General features: G+C 37.0%; 1 protein-coding gene across 3 annotated transcripts; it reads left to right on the top strand.

The window, feature by feature from the left end:
• Positions 1-2,762: 2,762 nt before the first annotated feature.
• On the top strand, positions 2,763-19,575 carry LOC104909982 (nucleolar protein 10). 3 transcript variants are annotated; one of them, XR_004158999.1, is made up of 9 exons: positions 2,763-2,908; positions 3,686-3,765; positions 3,887-3,985; positions 4,348-4,437; positions 6,231-6,404; positions 6,776-7,023; positions 11,112-11,214; positions 13,730-16,491; positions 17,226-19,575. XR_004158999.1 is itself a non-coding variant. In XM_031552606.1 (8 exons), the coding sequence occupies exons 2-8, from the start codon at positions 3,727-3,729 to the stop codon at positions 13,847-13,849; spliced, it is 873 nt and encodes a 290-aa protein (XP_031408466.1). In that variant the 5' UTR covers positions 2,763-2,908; positions 3,686-3,726; the 3' UTR covers positions 13,850-19,575. The 3 variants fall into 3 exon arrangements, 1 of the variants encoding a protein (XP_031408466.1); XR_004159000.1 differs by having other exon boundaries at positions 13,730-17,536; positions 19,099-19,575; XM_031552606.1 differs by having other exon boundaries at positions 13,730-19,575.
• Positions 19,576-19,839: the final 264 nt, after the last annotated feature.

The following is a 19,839-nucleotide window of genomic DNA, read 5'->3' as shown; positions in this document are numbered from 1 at the left end:
ATACTAATAAAAATTTGGCACTAAATGGCCTGCTGCTAATAATATTAGTTAAAAGCTTGTATCTTTGCTTCATGTGGTTTTGTATAACACATCAAAGGCTGGTCACCTGTAGCATCCATGTTGAATGAGGGCTGCAGTGAGAAGTCTCTGTGGTCAGCATGCCCTGCTCTGTGTCTCCTGCTCAGGAGAAGGGGTGCCTTGTGGCCTTGCCCAGCAAGAGAGGATTCCCAGGCCTTGATCACATCTTGTTTGGAATACTTTCAGGAGGAAGGAGGGAAAGCAGGAAGCAGTCTGCCTGTGTCGCTGCCAGCTGGCTCAGCCTACAGCCTGGGCTGCTCTGTTAATAGGCAAAAATAGTTTCAGAGATGGTCTTTTTCACTTTCACTGGAAATCAGTGGAGATTGTTTCAAGAAGTGGTAATTCTGCTGAAAATGGAATAATAATGAACATAGCAAAAATATTTTGGTCACTGTTGATGATGATGTCTGGTTTTCCTAGCCTAAGAAATATTTGAGCAAAAGCCAGGTTTAGATGTGCCCTCATTTAATAAGGATTTTCCCATTAGCTGTATGTAACTTCTCTGATACTCACAGAGAAACCTATCTGATAGTTCATCAAACTGTAAGGATGAGGCTGTGGAACCCAGCTGTTCCACGCGTGCTGCTGCACAGACAGAAACCAGTGACCTGGTACAGGGGAAGAGTTGCATTCCTGAATTTTATCTTAACGTAACCTGGTTCCCATAGAGTGCACACAGTTACACTGCTGGGGTTTTATTTTATTTATTTACTGTTTCCCCCTAAAACTTACACTCCTGCAAAATACTGTACTGCATGCTTTGACGTTCCAGCTTTGACTGGTGCTGTTCCAGTACGGAGTGGATCTATAGCTGAAGAGCAGATAAACTTTTTGCCATGATTTCTGAAACCTGTGCTTTAGTTCTTCTTTTAAAGATTTACATCAGTCAAGATCACACGTGGGGATTACCCTAATTGGTTGCAGTTGTCTAAATTCTAATGAGTAATATGTGATGTGTAATGCTTGAACAGATAGTGCCATGCAAATGGCAGTGATGAAAAAAGTTTATTGAAGTGATAGTGATCTTTACATAGTGTGTCAGCAAGATGGAATGAAGGGAAACTCTTTATTTAATTGGAGAGTCGAGGAGTCTCAACTCTCACTTCTAAAAATCATGAGCACAGACACTTAGATTTGATTACAGAAGTTATGTTCAATTAGGTAAGGTTTAAAGGAGATTTCCCTGTTCTAGTCATGTTTTGATGATCTGGTAGTGAAGAAATGACTACTGATTTATATGGCATGAAAAATAGTGGGGCATTTTATATTCCTAGACTACTTTGTAATTGATATAAAAAATTGGCATTTATATGTATTTGAGAGGAAATAACTGAATGGAAAACTTACATGGAAAATCTGCAGTGTTGACACAAAACTGATCTGAAAATTGTATGATGTTTAAGCTGTTACAAGATCAAAAGTGGGAGTTTGGTTAATACTTTAAGGAGTGAAAACTTTCTTGTCAGTGACATCTCAGGGTTTTCCCTGTAAGCTCTTACTAATTGGACTAAAATATACAGCACTGTTAAATAAATAAATAAATAAATAAAATTGGCTGTTACAGTTCTCAGCTAAAGACAAATCATGCTAGATACAAAGACAGCGGTATTGCAGAGTATTGTTGTCCAGAGTGTTAGTCTAGAATATTAGTAGATTGTTATGGTCTAGAATACAAGCTTGCAATTTTTGTGTATAGTTGTCTTCAAAGATCTATATAGACTTGCAGTAGTCTATTTCTAGTAGAAGACTTCTACAGTACATGTAGTACGTCTACTGATTGCCCTCTCTTGTTAAGGAAACTATTCATATTGTATATGTGTGTGTGTGTGTGTGTGTAGTTTTTTGTGTGAATTTTTAGTAAACAAAATGGAAGTCTCATTCAGAGTCCCTCTCTAGGAGATAACTGACTTCTTTATGTTCTAAAATGCCATCTGATTGGCTCTGGAGAGAAAAATGTAGTGTTGGATTTTTCCATTCAGCTAGCTCACCTACTACAATAATAATATTGGAACAGCTGAATATGCCTGTGTGTATCAAGATAGAGCGGAATTTCAATCAGAGCAGTGGGAGGGAAAAATGAAGGGAGATAATGATTAACTTGGGAAGTTGGAGGAAGCATACGTGGAAAAGTAAGTTGATGGTGCCACATAATATTGTTCAAATAATTCCTTTGCCTCATGGTGGAAATATGCAAGTTTTGTTTTTCAGTATTTCCCATTATTTTTCACACAGTCTGAATTTTCCTCGAATAAAAGTACATTAAATATACCTGTGGTGTTCTGTTTTAATTAAAGTAAATAGGGCAGAATAGGATTTAACATGATTATGTAGTGAAGTAATGAGTTTACGATCCTGCTGTGCTTTACAGATTAGCTGATACCTACTGCCCTTAGTTAACTTCTTAATTGTATTTATAACATTTAGCTCTGAGCTTTTAATAGTTTACTTGGTCAGACTAGGATCACTTGAAACACTTGAGGTCTCTATATTGTTGATTTCAAATAAATGACCTATGGTAAAATAACACTTACTTAATCAGTTGTGCTCCTTATTGATAATGCATGCAGGAGGTTTAATTGCTGTTGTTCTTAAGGTTTATTTGACTTCAGAGGAATTCATTTATTACAGCAAAGTAGCTGAGAATGTAAGGGTAGGCTTTTTTTTTTTCTGTATGAGAATATGCAATTTTTATAATATCCACAGGTTTTGGGACCTGCCCCTAAATGGTGTTCTTTCTTGGACAACTTGACCGAAGAACTGGAAGAGAACCCAGAGAGCACAGTTTATGATGACTACAAATTTGTAACCAGAAAAGACCTTGAAAATTTAGGTAAAGCATTTGAATCTCCTTCTTAGTTGCTCAGTTTTTTTGTTTGCCTTGTTTGTTTATTTGTTTATCATTTACACATTTATAAGTTTTGTAGTTCGTATGTGACCTATCAGTGAGAAATGTTGGGGAACCATTCAAAAGTCATTGGCAGTAGTTTCTTCCAGTCATCTTGGTTATTAATATAGCAGACTGATGACTTTTTGTTCTTTGGTTTGTTATAAAAGATTTCCTTTTTCTCAGTTTTGAATTTCTAAGAAGATACGTGAAAGGAAAATTTGAAAACTCTTGAAGTGTTTTGGTTCTTACTCTTAGGTTAGGGCCTAGGGTGATAGTTTTATGATCTGTTATGGTATTGTATTTCTTTCACCATGTTGATTCTTCAAAGATAGTGACCTAAGGCAAAATTCTCTGAATCAAAATGTCTCTATGCCACAGTAAAAAAAAGTGATCGTCAAACATGTATAGACTTTCCGTTAAAAAATCTTAGTTTTTCTTTGTAAAGTGCCTATGGTTTGCAGTGCTTGTAGGCATCTTTAAAAAGTGTAACATGTAAGAAAAATTGATTTTGTTGCTCTGAAGTAGCTTAGATTTCTTGCTGTCTGATTTTTTTTGTTGTTGTTTAACTTAGTCTTGATGTACTGGGTGTGACTGTTAGAGATTGATGTATCGCGTCAGCAGTGCTTGTTTGTCTTGATCTGAGTAAGAGAAGTGGCTAGCTTGGAATAGGAGTTCTTTATCCATGAAAGCTCTTTGAAATCCTCTGTAATTTTTTCCCAGGCCTTTCTCATCTCATTGGATCATCATTGCTCAGAGCGTATATGCACGGCTTTTTCATGGACATAAGGCTTTACCATAAGGTAAAAGAGAATGATGCTTGTAAACTTTCACTATTAACAATAAAATATGTTTTCCCCCACAAATAGAGGACTGTATCTTGTATTAATGATGCTCTTTTTACTTTCTTCTGTTTAATCAAAGGCAAAAATGATGGCCAACCCCTTTGCTTATGAAGAATACAGAAGAGAGAAAATAAGACAAAAAATAGAAGAAACACGTGCACAGAGAGTTCAGCTGAAGGTAAATGAATGTGTTTCTGAAAAAATTATTCATGAAGAGTGATGTATTCCTAAGTGTATCTTAGAGGTGTAATTACTTAGGATTTGATTCTGTTTATCATCAGAGACAAAAAGTAAACTTAGCTTTAGTTTATCGAACTTTTTGATTGGAGCCATAAAATTCTCATGCATATGAATCCCACAGATGAGTGACTCTGCTGCTTGAGCAGATAACGTGGTGATAAAACTTGTTGTATCTGCTTGTCTTAAACCTAAACGTATTATTTCATTAAAATGTGATACTCTCAAAGGGGATATATAAACACAATACTGTTTTTTATATCAGTATTCTATTTATATCAACATTCCATATATATTCTGTAGAAACTTCCCAAGGTCAATAAAGAGCTCGCCCTCAAACTGATTGAAGAAGAAGGAGAGGAACAACAGGCTACTAGAAAAAGGAAACAAAAGGTGAGTATCTGTTTTAGATACTTCTCTAACCTGGAATGCAGAAATGGTAATGCTTACAATTACTGACTTGTTGTTTTCTGGACCAAAACATTCAAAAATCCATTCTTTCTTGTCTCATAAATAACTTACTCTACTAGGTGACTGTAAGATTGGCTTCTATAGCTAAAGAACTAAAAAGGCCCTTCAGTAACATTGTCATCTATATTGCAAATTTTGAAATACCTGCTGTTGAAGATGATAATGAGCTTTGTAGGGGTCCAGAAGCTAGTTAAATACAAAATCAATACCAAAGTTTTTCAACTGGGGGGAAAAAAAAAGAAGCATTTTTTTTCATTTGTTAGTATTTTGGTGGTAACCGTGACAAGATAGATGTAATGGGTATAAATGAGGAGCAGGAGGCTGCCTGAAGTTGTATTTCAATATAGTTGCCTTTCTTTATAAAATGTAATCAACTGTATATAAAGTAGCTAAGATGGCTCATTCTTATGCAACAGAAAATTTTACTGATGTTGAAGTAATCCATTTTTATCTTAGAACTAGCATGAAGGAAAAAAGTAATTAATGTTTAGTTTCTAACGGGAGCAGATGGCACAGCAGAAGTTTGTCTTATCAGCCTCTTTGTATTAACAGAGTCCAGGTTCTTTATATAGGTAGCATTTTATAGGTGCTCATTCTCACAGGTGTGCTGCATTCATAAAAGGCAGGTTTTAGCTTTGTGTGGCATGTAATGAAACCTTGTGTGATTCAGTTGATATAGTAGGAAGTATGAACTACTGAAAAAGTAGGTGGTAGTAAAACCTTAAATTTCAGCTTTCTAAGCCTGTGTTGAAATGAGTACCTTATGTGGGGGGTGATTTGCCCAGGAACACATTGCATCTTTACACAGATTAAAAAGAGTACATAAAGATGCATGTTCTGATTATTTGTGACTGTGGGACTGATTGAATTTTTAGCTTCCAAATGAAACTGCAGGTCATACTTTTGCAACAGCTTCTGTTTTTGAAATTTATACTTGTTTTCTCTATCCTTTTTCCCCACTTGATAGATAAAATGAAAATCTAGTGCTCGTGTGGGTTGAATATGCTATAAGTTTGGCAACGTTAGAAGATAAACTTCTATTGTAAAATGTGTGTATTAAATGATTTGAAACAATGACAGCCAGTATTTGTATGAGCTGAAGTTGTAGTTTGAACTGTTCTTAATTCAAGTCATTTATACTGGGTTCATTTTTTTTTTCTTCAGCATGAATGAAACTGCTTTTTCCTTTCCATATGTGAGGACAGTGAAGAAATTGTCATAAGATGTGTAGAAATACTTTTATGTGTTTACAGTAAAACAGCAATAGCATTGCATAAAGAAGTGTTTACCCTGATAATTTGTTTTATGTGTTGTAGAGTCATTCTCATCCAGGCAGAATGTTTGCCTCGGAGGTACTGCTGATTAGTCAATAGATGCCAGCATGTCTCCAGACTATCTGGCTGAATGTATGAGAAACACTAATTCAGAAATACTAGTAATTGTGTACTCAAGGTGTCTGTAGTGTGCAGACTACACACTAAAAAGTAAAAGGCTGTCTTACCTACAGGAAGCTTAGAATTATATTTATTTGATGTTTGTGAAAGTAATAAAATATATAACGATATAACAAAAAATTTCAATTTATGTGGCTTGGAAGGATAAAATGACTGACATGTACTGTTCTTGAACTTTGCGTAGTTGAAAAGTTGTTACATATTTTTACCAATGTCAGTTTTGGAATTTTATAACTAACTGATGATTCGTTTCTTTTCCAGAATCTGCCTAGCCTTCTCAAAGATGATCGTTTTAAGGTCATGTTTGAGAATCCTGATTTCCAAGTAGATGAGCAGAGTGAAGAATTTAGGCTACTTAACCCACTTGTTTCTAAGATAAGTGAGAAAAGAAAGAAGAAACTAAAGCTCTTACAGGAGCAGGAAGCAAGAGAACAGGTAAAATATTTTCTTTTTGGACTGGGAAAAATCAGTATTTTTCTTTGTTTCAGATTTTCAGATTTTTTCATCCTGAAAGAGGGAAGCAATGCAAGTCTCTCTTATCAGCTGCACTACTTAGATGTAATTTATAATATTATCCTAGTTTTCAGATGTATGCCTACATCAGTGTAGATTTGAAGGACATATGATGTGTAGGTGGAGATAATTTTATTATTTTTCATTGCTGCATTTGCTGATAGTACTTTCAGTCAAATTGTGTATCTCTTCAACTGTATCTGTGTAAAATCTGTCACTTAGTCTAACTGCAGGAATGGTTCGAAAAGAAAATTAGTTGATGATTTCTTATTTTATACTATTTTTGTCTGCAGGAAGAGGAGGAAGAACCAGAAGGAAAACCAAGTGATGCAGAAAGTTCTGAGAGTTCAGATGATGAAAAAGGTTGGGTTGAAGAGGTCAGGAAACAGCGCAAGCTTCTGCGCCAAGAGGAAAAAGTAAAGCGGCAGGAAAGGCTCAAGGAGGATCAGCAAACATTACTAAAACCTCAGTTTTTTGAGATTAAAGAAGGAGAGGAATTCAGAAGCTTCAAAGACTCTGCCAAAAAACAAAAGTTAATGAAGTAAGACAAATGTTCCTATTTTAATAGCGGAGGGTGAAAGATTCTCAAATATTTCTTTATGACACAGGCCAATGGCAATTTCGTTAGTTAGCATGATAGCCTTGGAAGCACTAATAAAGCCACATCTGGTGATTCAGTGATATGACTTAGGGGGACACAGTCATTGAAAACTCTGTTTTGTTCTTAAACAAATACAACATTTCAAGTATGCCAGAGAGACAGTGTGAACGAGATGAGTAAGAGGTTAATATTCTGAGCCAGATTTGAGGTCCATTACTCATTGTTGGCAAACTGCTGCTCACACAAATAATAGCAGTGATATCTCTGAGACTGGTTATATTTCTCCGCTGGTGTCAGTATGAGATTGACAATCTGAATGTAAAATACTGCATATAGAATTCTCTGAAAGGCTTGGGAATACTGCATGATTAGCCACTACCTGGAGTAGGTTCCAGATGGTAAAAGAAAAAATTGTACTGTGTAAATGGCACACTTATCTTTTAGATTCACAAAGACTCGGCTTTGAGGTGCTTAAAAATGTCTGTAAATCTCACTGATATTTTTTTTCAGAAGTGAGTTTAGGCCTTTGGAAGATGAGGTTTAATAGCCTTTTATTATTTAGAGAGCAGACACTAATATTAAAATACTGAGGGACAATATCAAAGTTCTCGCAGTGCGTTGGATGCAGGGCAGAATTTTGAGTAGTGTTGGAAACATGCTGTTGGGTTAGATGGATCTTGTAATAGCCATTATTTTTTTTTTTTTTACTTAGAATGAAATAATACATTCAAAGAAAAAAAGAAAGAATAATGTAAGGATTGTTTTTTTATGTCATGAATAACTGCCAGTGCAGCTTAGATGCATCATGATAGCCGATTTCTAGAGATAGGTAAAGAAGCACGTGATAAAAATACAGCCTTTCTCTTAAACATACAAAGTTTTAACTGGAATTGTCATATAAAAAGTGTGACATGAAAGGAGCCTGAAACAAATGGTCGAAGTGGTCAAGTGGCCCTTGTGTTCTCTTTGTCACTGAAATATTTCCTTTTTAAGGCAGGATGGCTGCAGCCTATTTGCCTACTGTTCTTTTACACAAATTTAGTTACTGACCTCTAAGGGAAATTTTCAAGGACTCTCAAATTGAAATATTAAGAGTTCATTTTACTCAAAATATGGGACACTTGAAAGTGAAAAAGCGTACTGAAATTTAGGCAAGTAAGCCAAGACAGCTTTAGAGAAGAGAAACATTTAGAAAAAAGTTTTTAAAGAGTGTGACACGGAATGAGGTGAAGTCTTTCATCTGTAGTTTAGGGGAAAAAAAAATTCTTGCTTCAGCTAGGAAAAAATGAAATCAAATACCACAGTCTTGTCCAGGGGATGGAGGAATATCAGTGATGTCATAAACCATGGAAAGACTTAGAAGAGACTGCTTGAGGGATGAGAGAATCTGCCTTAAGGCTCACTGTCAGTTCCATGCAGAATATTTTTCAAGGGGTGACGTGTAATTAGGGTTGCTCAGGTTACATGCACTCTCTGCAGTAGGTTCACAGATGGGATGTATTTGACTTTTTTGGTTTTTTTTTTTAAGTCAGAAAGTGATCCCATTTGTGTTCATCCAGGCATTGTTCTGACAGTGTAAGCTCAGTATTGCTCAAATGCAGGGAGCAAACCTTAAAATTACAGATGGTTATACAGATATGATTATAGAATCCTAATGATTTAGTCTGTGTTGTGACCTAACTTGTTTGGTAAGCATTTTTACACAGCTGAATTTTATGAAAAATACTTAAATATGTTTTCTGCTGGCCTTCCTCTGTGATAATAGTCAGCATAAAAATAATTAATTCAGCTAGTGTGCTGAAAATTGGAAAGACTGTAGTGGCATGTACAGTCTGGTGAGGCTGGCATGTTTGTCTTTGATTTGATTTATTCAAGCTATGGAATGATGGTCTGTGACCAATATAATTAAGTGCCTTAATACCTTCACTACGCACTTAATGGCTAGGTGTTCTTTTTTCTCTAATCATATAATGTTCTACCTGAGGAAACAGTTTATGACTTACATAAAACTGGGTGTTTCTTTTGACATGCTCCTGACTCAGCACGGCTCCAAGCCCAACTTCTGAAGTGGTGGTGCATACTATAAATTTCTTAGCAGACCAACAGTCTATGCAGTGCTCTGTGCAGGAAAGCTGCCAAACTTATTTGTGATCATAACAAATACCTTGTCTCAAATCTGTCTACATTTCTCTTCCCCCTTTTGTGCTCTTATGCTTACATATGAAAACTTGCTATTAGTGAAGATGCAAAATTTTTCTTTGTTTACTTAACGTATAATTTCCTTGCACAGCAACTTAAAAGGAATACATAAAAGGAGAGAGGGTTTTTTTAATCAGGGTCTGCAGAGCTCTTTTGATTTTCTTGATATCCCTTCAAAATGTTTGTCATTGAAGTTGGAGCCCACAAAAATGAAAAACTGAAGTAATCCTACTCAGTCAAGCATAGATCAATGCAAGAAAGTCAACAGAAGCCAACAAACATAGCTGGTTTCCTAAGCATTGCTTAAGTGCAACAGCAGGAAAAGTCCTGAGAGACTCCTCTATTGTTTTGAAAAGAGGAAAAGAAGCACCTGGTCAGTTTTCATTTAACCATAGGGCAGGGGAGATTGCTTTTAATAACACTCCTAATATATCAATTGAATCTATTTGTTGAGGATGATTTTAAAGAGATCCTAGCAGTGCTAAGCTTGCATGTGTCAGTGTGTGTGATTCACTATCACTTGGGATCCATGCATTTTCAGATAAATACAGCCATATCTGTGCTTACTCAGTAAAATTGCAAACTTAAAGCCTTTTCCTCCTTTTAGTTTTTCTCCTGACTGAAGCAGTGTCTGGGCAGTCATGCCAAATAATTGCTGGGTAGAAGCCATATTTCTCCAACTCACTTTCAAAGGGGAGAAAAATGGAACTTTGCTTGGATGTAGAAATCCCACCACAATGTCCGTGACTGATCTTCTGCCACAGTTAGCTCTAAGGCTTAGCTTGTCTTCCTGATTTGCACAGATGGAACAAGTTTTTACATGTAGGCAATGAAAAATATACTACAGAAAAAGACACACAATCAAAGTACCTAGTCATGAGAAATAAAGTAATTCTCGACAGTAATTTTTCACTGTTAATCTGAAGAGACTGTTACATAAATGGCTCATTAACCAAAATTCTGCAGGCTTCAGAGGCTCTGTGCGTAGAGCACACTGTGTGAGTCTTTCATCCATAGAAAATCCATTGACTTTGGTGGCTGCTACTCGTGTGTATTTTTATGATGATTTATTTTCCACCTCTTACTTCAGGAAAAAACAATGCTGAAGAGTTGTACAAAAATATTTCTTAGAAATGTTGGAGGTTGGTGCCTGAGAGCAGATAACTCCCAACCACTGACCGATGAGCACCGGTGTGGCACTCTGCTGTGGGTCAGGTTCCCTCTTCGGTTCTCAGATCCACATGTCTGTGGTGTTCTCTTGCTTGCAAAACTATTTCAGTTATACTGTTGTGGGACACAGTGTCTGAATAATCATTTCTAATTGAATTATTTAGCTGTTGATGGTGAAGTGATGATTCTTTCTCTGATTAATTCTAACATATAGTCAAGATTATTTCCTTCCTTCAGAAGAGTTTCTTAAGCTAGGAATTATAAGATACCAGCTAAAACTGGATCTATCTTGCCTTAAGTATTTTTGTGTGCGTGCTTTTATCTGTTACTGCTGCTGAATATACCTGACTTCTTCTAAAATGTCTTGGAAAAGTTAGCAATCGTGGGGTGTGGTCTCTTTCTCAGCTGGAGGCCTGATGCTTTTTTAGAAGAAAAGACAATGAGCTTTTCAGAAGAAACATTTTTTAAATTTATGTAAGCAGTATCTGGAGGGAGTAATTGGAAGTTGTATTGCTTCTCTGTTCATTGGTGATTTAATTTTTAGACATATGGCATTGAAGGGTTTCAGGGAAACTAAGATTTGTTTTGACTGCATTATTGGAAGTTCTTGTGGTAAGAAGATGGCAAGAATAGAGACTAACGTTAATTGTTCTCTGCAGGAAAACTCTCGGAGATCGTTTAAAGCTTGAAGAAAAACTTGGCACACTCAATGTATCTGATACGACAGTGGGCAGCAAACAGGCTACGTTCAAATTAAAGAAGGTGAGATATACATAGATATATATGTATACGTTTAAGAGATGCAGAAGGTATCTTTAGGTTTAGCATGAAGGAACAGGAACTTTAAAACGGTCAAATACATGTCTCTCTTCATTTCTTCATGTGCTGCCAATGTTTCTGCTTCTTGCCAAGAGAATGAAAGCCTCCAGTAGTACTCTGTGTATTTATACCCATATAACCCAGGAAGCACTCATAAAATCTTACATTCCAGTGGAAAATACTGGCTTCCATATTTTAGTAGTTTATTTGCAGAGATATGTCATCAAAATCTTGTGACCTTAGCTGACATCAGTGCCAGGACTAATGAGATTTTGCAGGTTCTGGCACAATTGGGATGCTGTAGGTGACAGGCTTTCTCCTGACTGATAGTGCTGCTGGGTCACAGCGTGATTAAAACAGGACTCCCATCCACTTTTGTCATTGAAATTGTGTGACGCAGATAGTGAGAATGAGCTCTGGTCTTGTGCTTGCCAAATTTCATTTGAAGTGTGTGGTTGACTGCTGGCCATCTACCTTTCGTAAAGAGTTGTTATTTTCCTATCTTCAGAAATTTTGTAGGTCACAGACAGCTGATTATTTAATAGTGTAGTTATAATGGAATATATGTGCGTCTGCTACTGCTGCTACTTAGGTTTGGGGGTCTTTTTTGCTAGAACCGAAGACACATTAGGAAAGCTGAAGATTTGCATTCCATATTAGTTGATTATATTTTAGCTGATAAAATGTACTTCAGTTAAAAATGAAAAAAAAAAATTTCCTCAAGTAAGGTTTTTTTCTTTCCAAATGTATTTCTTAGCAGAGGTCAAATATTCTTCTCATCAGTAAAATTACCATCACAAAAAAAAAAGGTCGAACTGATCACTTTGTCTATGCCTGAATACATTTTTAAGAAGCCAAATTTACTGAAATATTTCTACATTACTTCCTTTACTTGTTCATTTACTCCTTCATCTGCTTTCAATTCTTGTATTTCTGGAATTTAAAGTCTGTTGAAGGTCTGTCTAAATCAGCCACAGATTCCTCTGCAGGATAACCATTTTACCAACTGCTGTAACTGATACGTCAGTGTCTTGCAGCTATGTAAAAAGGCTTTCCAGGGCTTCTAAAGCACAGTTTTTTTCATGGCCACTTTAAATTAGAAAGGGCTTTGTCGCATCGTTTCTTGCAGTTGTTGGTAAACAATAAACTTTCTGAAGATTTGGATTCTATCAGCTACAGCTTTGAGTTTTTTACTTCATTGCTGATAATGTGTATCAACTGCTAACTGATGTGGCTTTAGTGAAATACAGAAGTTTTGCTCGTTTGCATTTAAGATTTTAGAAGTCTAGTTAAAAGAAAAAATATGTCTACATTAAGTGTTTGGGAATAGATAGGAAGAGCTAGGAAGAAGTCCTTGCAGTGTGCTTTGTTTTGGTGCTCCTTTTTAGACCTGAGCTATGATTCTGTGATAAAGAGAAGCCAAAAGAAAATTCTGTATTACTCTGATCATCAGCTTCTGGTTAGTGATGCCCCAACCTTAACTTGCAGGAGTATGCAGGAGTAAGTAGAGAGGTTTAGCAGGAAAGACAGTTGTGCTTCCATGAGACTGATGTCATTTGACCTTGTAAGTCAGTGGGATTGGGGCTGTTGTGCTGTAGCCAAGCCCACAGATCCTCAGCAGCGCCTGACAGATTCAGCAATGAAATTTTGCCATTGATATTTTGCAGTTTAGTTTTCAGGAGATTTTAGTTGGTTCCTACAATGTGAAGTTCTGTTCTGTTTTGTTTTTTCAATTTCAGTGTGCTATATCACTGCAACTTATTATTAGAAACACATTTAAATTGCTCAAGTATTTACAGTATTATTGGACATATGATTTTTTTTTTTAATGGGGGTTCAGGGAAAAGTGGGCTGATGTGTTGTTAATTACAGAATTATTGATGCCGTGGGGATGCAGCTGTTTGAGTTACCGTAACTCAAGCACTGTTAATGCAGTTAACCTGTGCTGCTGTTGAAATCACTCTAATTGCTGAAGAATTTTATAACATGGACACTTGCCTGAGCATGGATAGTTCAAGTCTGCTAGTTCCAGTTCATGCTTATTTTCAAGACAAGCACTCAGGCTTCCCAATAAAATAGACGTTTATGGCCATAAGAACATTTTCCTCTCTATATTATGCAAGTTAACTCCTTCTGATGCAATTTTGATGAAGAGGAAAAACATTCACAGGTGCAGAGATTTTTGTTTATTGCCATGTTTAAAATAATTCTAGAATTGTCTACAGCATAGCAAACAGTTTCATGAAATTCTAAGACCACATTTTATTAAAACCTGTTTGTTTCAGTAAAATTAAGTAAATTAGGATAAGATAATGTGGGACCATTTCTGGGAACGTTTCCAGATTTCCCTAGGGGATTTCTGACTTGATATGTAAGTATTTGAACAATGATGTGGTTCATAATTTTACAAGAACTTGAGGGTTTGTTGTTTATTTTTTTTTATCTTCTAACATTCTAGTCCGAGCACCAGAAGAAACAGCAGGAAGCTGAGAAACAACATCGTCAAGAGAGGAAAGCTCTCAGGCGCTCTGCTAGTCATCTCAGGAGCAAACATGGAAGAGGACAACGGTTTCATTGATTTATGTTATTTTTTAAGAAACTTTTTATTTTTAATTTGAAAAAGGGGCTTTGCAATACCAATGCATTTGTATTTTGTTTCATTGATGAACAGAAACCAGAACTTGCTAAACTCTGTCTTAGTTACTGAAAAGTTTATGAAAGTGTAAGTATTGTCTGCAGGACGCGGTGCATATGGTATGTTGTAAATGCCAGAGTGAACTGTATTTGTGCAGAAATCACCAACAAGTGTTTATTGTGTAACACTGTATGTTTTCTGTATAAGAATTTATGTATACAATGAGGCTGACTGTCTTCAATTTAAGAAAACTGCGGTTTTGCTTTCTGAAGTCTTTCTTTATGACTTTTTAGATACACGATCAGGAGAAAATTATTTTGTCTGAAAACTTTGCTCTACAAGAGCACAACATTTTTTTTCTTTTATGCTGCTTCTTGTATGTCATAACAACTATGTTTTTCAGAAATTGGTGTTGTCTACTATGTTCTGGGTTGCCTGTATGTCCAAGAGGAGGTAAAAATGATTGCCGTGAAAGCAACTGAGAATGGCAAATTGAGATTTTATTGAGTCAGGATTCTCTTTTCACACTCGTGTACAAAAGAGAATTTGAGAAGGATAATCAAGTTAAATTTTGTGAGCATTGCATTTAATCAGAAATGGTTTGATATGTTTTGGTAAGCAAGCCATTATTCAAGGTAGGTCAAATGGTGTGTATTTACATACAAAGCATATTAAGGCCACACAAGTAACCTCCATTCCTCCCAAGTTAGTTTAGGTAACTAAGTTAAGAAACTAGGACATATGTTAAGGATATATTTATTTTGTATGTCTTATTTTTGATTACCAACAGAGCGCTTGTTGCTAAGCGGGAAGAGCATTTCTTCTTGATACATTTTTTTTATTTTTTTTTTTAATCTAGAAAACCCTTAATTCATATATGTCATAGAATCATAGAATTGCTTAGGTTGGAAAAGACCTTAAAGATCATCGAGTTCAACCATGACCAAACCATAATACCCTAATAAGCCTCTGCTAAAACATGTCCCTGAGCAAACTAGTGTCATTCACTAGTTCAGTAAATAATTTTTTTTTAAACTTTGATCTTAGGGGAGCTTTGTTATTGCTTTTTACACAATTTTTTAAATTGTCTTTTCACTATATCCAAGAAACTGTGAACTTTGGATCCAGCAAAAATCAATGAATCTACCTATGACTATAAATCACTTTGAGACTTGGAAGTTGTTAAGACTTTTGCTTTATAAACCAGAAAGATTATTAATCCATTCAGGTCTTCTGGACAGTATTTATCGTACTATTGGACCAAAAATGGGGAAATCTTGCTGGACCTATGGGGAAATCTTGCTTTCTTAAAGCCTGATGCTTTTCTGAATCAAGATTGATTGTCTTTTAGATGCAGGATAATTGATCACACACTTGGATTTTTTTTTCTCTCTGTTTTAATTGTACCTGCTTTATTTCTTGCTTCTGGTTTTAATTATATTGTTTCCTTTTATTTAAAAATGTTATTTGCACAGTATAGGTACAGTGAGGCAAACTAGAGATAGAAATATGAGTAATGGATGCCAGCCATTCTGGAGAGTAATCCTAGAAAATTGGTGGCCTCACATAGTATTTGTAAATGAGAATCTTAGAGTTGACCCGAGTCTGAATATTCATGGGAGGCACGTGTAGCTTCATCAGTTGTGATGTGCCTCTTCAGAAGGGAGACTACTGCATTATAAATTCTTCTGCTTGTCTTTGCCCAGAAACACCTCCTTGTTGATGGTTCTTTGTTCATTAGTTTCTTTGTTGTGCACTTGGTTGCTCAGGACTTACATGAGTTCATAGTGGAATAGGCAGTCATGTAATATGCAGAAGATGCAAAGCTCTGTGCAGTCTTCATCTTAGCTACAATTCATGCTCACCAATGGCTGATGCAGATTTTGAAAGACCAGTGAGAATTAATCAGAAACAGGTCTGTAGTTCTAAAGGAGGTGCAGTCCTGCAATAATCAGGAACAAGGTTCATGAGCTAATGGTAATGAAGTTCTGCCAGCAGACCAACTTGACAAGTCTGTAATGAAAAGGCAAGCCCAAGGGCAAGCTAGCAGGTAAGGATCAGGGAGGTACTTGGGTGGGCATGGGCATACTTGCAACATAGCTTAGAGGAGGATCAAGGGTGACCCAGTCAAAGCCTTTGGCAAAGTTTTCCAGAGCTTTTTAACACAACTCTTCTTGTAGCAGTCCGGTACCCAGTTACTTGGCTGTACTCTACTAGAGCTGGCTTTAAGTACAGCAATGAAACCACTGGCAAAGGAAGAGGTAGCAGAGCCTGCTTGAGATCTGGCATGAAGCACGTTCAGATTCTTGGGACTGATAAAAAGCATTGATAAAAGACTAGATAGAAGGGGAAGATTTGAGAGCTTCAACAGAAGCTGACATATCAATGCAGCATCATTGCAACTAATTAACTTCATAATGCAGTCAAAGAAGGCATTTATTAGGATATTTTCGTTACATCAACTTTTATTTAGCTAACCACACCACTTTCCGTATTACAGGAATCGATGTTGATTCAGTATGGCTGTTCCTAGAAGCTAAGCAGCTGCTAGGATATTTTTTTATATTTAAGATTCCTGCTCTGAGGTAAGTGACTGTATGCTGTAGCCTTCTGGAAACCCTGACTTGTATGTATGAAACGTAGAGGTGATAATCAGTTTTAAAAAAAAAGAAAAAGCTCACTGTGAGTAACTTTTCTTTTAGAGGTTAAATGTGAGTGGAACAGTGGAATACTGAATCTGATGTCGCTTATACTTGAGTACTTCTTTATTCCACAAGTACTGTTGTTTACATCAGGCTTTTTAGTCGTTCAACTAACAATGAACCAGAATTACTTGTGTAATTTTCTTTTAAAATTGCTGTTAACAGACCAAGAAGCAGTTCCTTTGGCTGTATAATTGTTTTAAATGGAGAGCATCCTCCAGTTTACACACAACAGGAGTACTATGCTCCTCAACTCTTTTTTAATGTCAGAACAGAAGTGTGTAAAATGTATATACATGTTTTCAGATAGTCTGTTTCTGGAGGTATAGACCTCCAAGTAGATATGATTTGAAATTGCTAATTTCAGGAATGAGTGGTGAAGGGGTACTGCTGGCCAGCAAAACTCCATGCTTCACTCTCTCACCATCTCCTCACTTAGCGGGTGATGGGTGATGTGAAGCACTCAGTCTCTGTTGTGTCTCTTGGCCCAGAAGTGACTCAATTCTCTCAGGGTTACCATGACATCACAGAACTTGCCTTCCCAGGCCCAAGATAGTGCATAAGGCAGTGGAATAGTTGCTTCTACCATTGTGAGTATGTTGTGCTTATCCTGACAGGTTTGTGGTATTGGTCCAACACGGTCATTTCACTCGGCCTCACCTTATTGGAATCCTTTCCACAAGTTACTGTTCCAGAGGGACTTTAATCACACAGCTCGCTTGATTGCAGCACATTCCACACTGCTGGGTGACCTGTGTGGTAGCCTCGATGGACAGGTCCATCCCTCAGTCAAGAGCCCATCTGTGTGTGGCATCTCTCCACAGATACCCTGATATTTCATGGACCCATCAAGCCACAGACAGCTCCTAGTCGAAGGAGTCAATTTTTGAAACCCAGTCTACCTGCTTATTTTCTGGTATTCTTCAAGGTTCGTTTCTTGTGTATGTGAGCATCTGCATGCTGTACTTTAACAACAATGTTTTCTGCTTGGACAGCAATGTCTTGTATGTCTTGTCACAGTGCAACAGCCCAGATGAGTTCATTTATGCACCACTATGTTCTTCTTCCATTGCTGTAGCCACTCCCACAGGGTATTTGGCACAATCCATGACCCATTGTAGCTTACTTTCCGCTTTCTTTTGGCAATTTTTAGGGCCAGTTGGATGTCTTTTACCTCTGCAAATAGGTTCAACTTGCCTTCTCCTTCAGTGCCTTCCTCATCTCATCATGTTGGACTCTGTACAGCAGCTTTCTACTTCTGATGGGTTCCTGCAACATGGACAGGATCCACCAGAGAATGAAACATGCGATTTCTGTCTCTTCTGTTTTTGTAGTGCTCTAGAGCTCAGTGTGTATTTTCATTCAAGTATTCCATTGTTTTTTTTTTTACGATTCTGCACTTCAGAGATGAAATTCAAAACCATCACAACCATGACAGGGACCTGTCCATGTTCTCCCACATACCTTGCCACCCATCACCACATTGCCTTGGAGCAGATACCTGGTGATATTCTTAACTAATTGTTTAATCCTAGAAAGAAACAGAAACACATGGAGGCCTAGTAATAAGAGCGTGTTGTTTTCATCAACAAAAAGAAGTCTCTACACCAAAATCAACCTAGCAATGTGGACAATTTACACATACTGCACTCCTCATCCCATTATCACATTACTACCTCGCATATTCTTCACAGCTGTTACATCATAAATTCTTCTCTGTTACATTCTTAGTCAGTGTCCAGTCTGTGTCTTGCCCATTACTTCTCTGCATTATCATTCTTATATTTAATTCCTTGAGCCCAAAGTGGATGCCACAAAGAACTGAGGTGGTTTCACACTGATGGGCAGCCTCTCTCATTCCAGCTCCTCAAAGGAAAAGGGAAGGGGAGAAAATACGATGAAATACAAAAGGCTCATAGGTTGAGATAAGGATAATGTAATTAAGGGGAAAAGAAAGAGAAATACAATAACAATTAAACAAACAAAAGAAGGAAAAAAAAAAAGAAAAGGAAAAGCCATGTGGAAGTAAAGAGGGAAAATAGTTATTCTGTATGATCTGTCACCAAAAGATGTTTGGAAAAATCTTGTAACACAGGACTTCATTGCACATAGCAGTTATTTGGGAGCACAGATGTTTTCATAACAAGAGCTCTCCTCCTTCCCTTTTCCCATTTTCAATGCTGAGCCATGGTATGGAATATTTCTTTGGTTGGTTTAGGCCAGCTGCTCTGGCAATGTCTTCTCCTCACCTCTTGACTACCCCCGGCCTGCTGGCTTTTGGAGTACTGGAGAGAGTCTTAATAATAGGCTAGTGCTGTGCAGCAGCAGCCAAACCATTGGTGTGATATCAACGCTGTTGCTACAGCTCAGAGCACTCGTGTGGGGAATGTTAACTCCAAGCTAACCAGACCCAGTTCTGAGGGAGTAAGAATTTTCAAACTATTCTATCTTCCTTTGCGTCAACCTTTTTTGTGTCTGTGTTTGCATTAGGTGGGAAAATGAGTAATAGACTTGAGTTCGAGGAAGAAAGACTCAAAGGGCAAACTTCCAATTTTGTCTACAAGTAGCAGAACAGCTTGCCTGGGGAGTCTGTGTGGTGCCAACTGGAAGATTTGCAATGTCAGATGAAACATCTGCAGGAACCCCAGAGGTACAGATGAGTGTGTCTGAGGAGGGGGAATGGATGTGTAAACCTGAGAGGACTCCTCAAGTGTGGTGATTGTAGAGTTGGTTGTAGCAGGGAACAGGCATGCAGCAGTAATGACTGGAGTCATTTTTCCCTTTTGCCCCATCCTTCAGCTGAATTGCTCAGTAGTTCTATCTTTGTATCTCTTTCATGAAGATTAAATACTTTTTTGGTGTGCATCCATAGCTAATACATTTTTTCTGATCTTGGGAAGTATGGGTTTTATAAGATGGATGAAACTGCATAAATATACTAATAAACTTCAGCTCTTGATCATTATCTCTATGTTTCAAAGCCCATTTTGCTCAATAACTGTTTCTTTGTTATCTTGAAGAAGCAGTCCAATTGTATCACCAAAATGAACAATTATAGTGCAGCCTGCAGAAAATAATCAGATTCAACCAAGCTTGTAGTTTACACAACTGGAGCAAAAAGAATCCTCATACTTTAAAGACTTTGCAGATGGATAAAGGTGAAATTTGCAATGCTGTTCTTTAGTCATTCTGTCTAAAACTGGCTATTCCTAATTCCCATACCCCAACATA

This window comes from Meleagris gallopavo, chromosome 2 (genome assembly GCF_000146605.3).
Source record: "Meleagris gallopavo isolate NT-WF06-2002-E0010 breed Aviagen turkey brand Nicholas breeding stock chromosome 2, Turkey_5.1, whole genome shotgun sequence".
Classification (NCBI taxonomy): Eukaryota; Metazoa; Chordata; class Aves; order Galliformes; family Phasianidae; genus Meleagris; species Meleagris gallopavo.
The sequence above is the reverse complement of the archived record's forward strand: the minus strand, read 5'-3'. Positions and strand labels throughout refer to the sequence as shown.

Coding starts and splice junctions, on each gene's coding strand:
- LOC104909982 (XM_031552606.1), top strand. CDS start 3,727: ATGCACGGCTTTTTCATGGACATAAGGCTTTACCATAAG. Junction 3,766..3,886: donor ACATAAGGCTTTACCATAAG/GTAAAAGAGAAT, acceptor GTTTAATCAAAG/GCAAAAATGATGGCCAACCC. Junction 3,986..4,347: donor CACAGAGAGTTCAGCTGAAG/GTAAATGAATGT, acceptor TATATTCTGTAG/AAACTTCCCAAGGTCAATAA.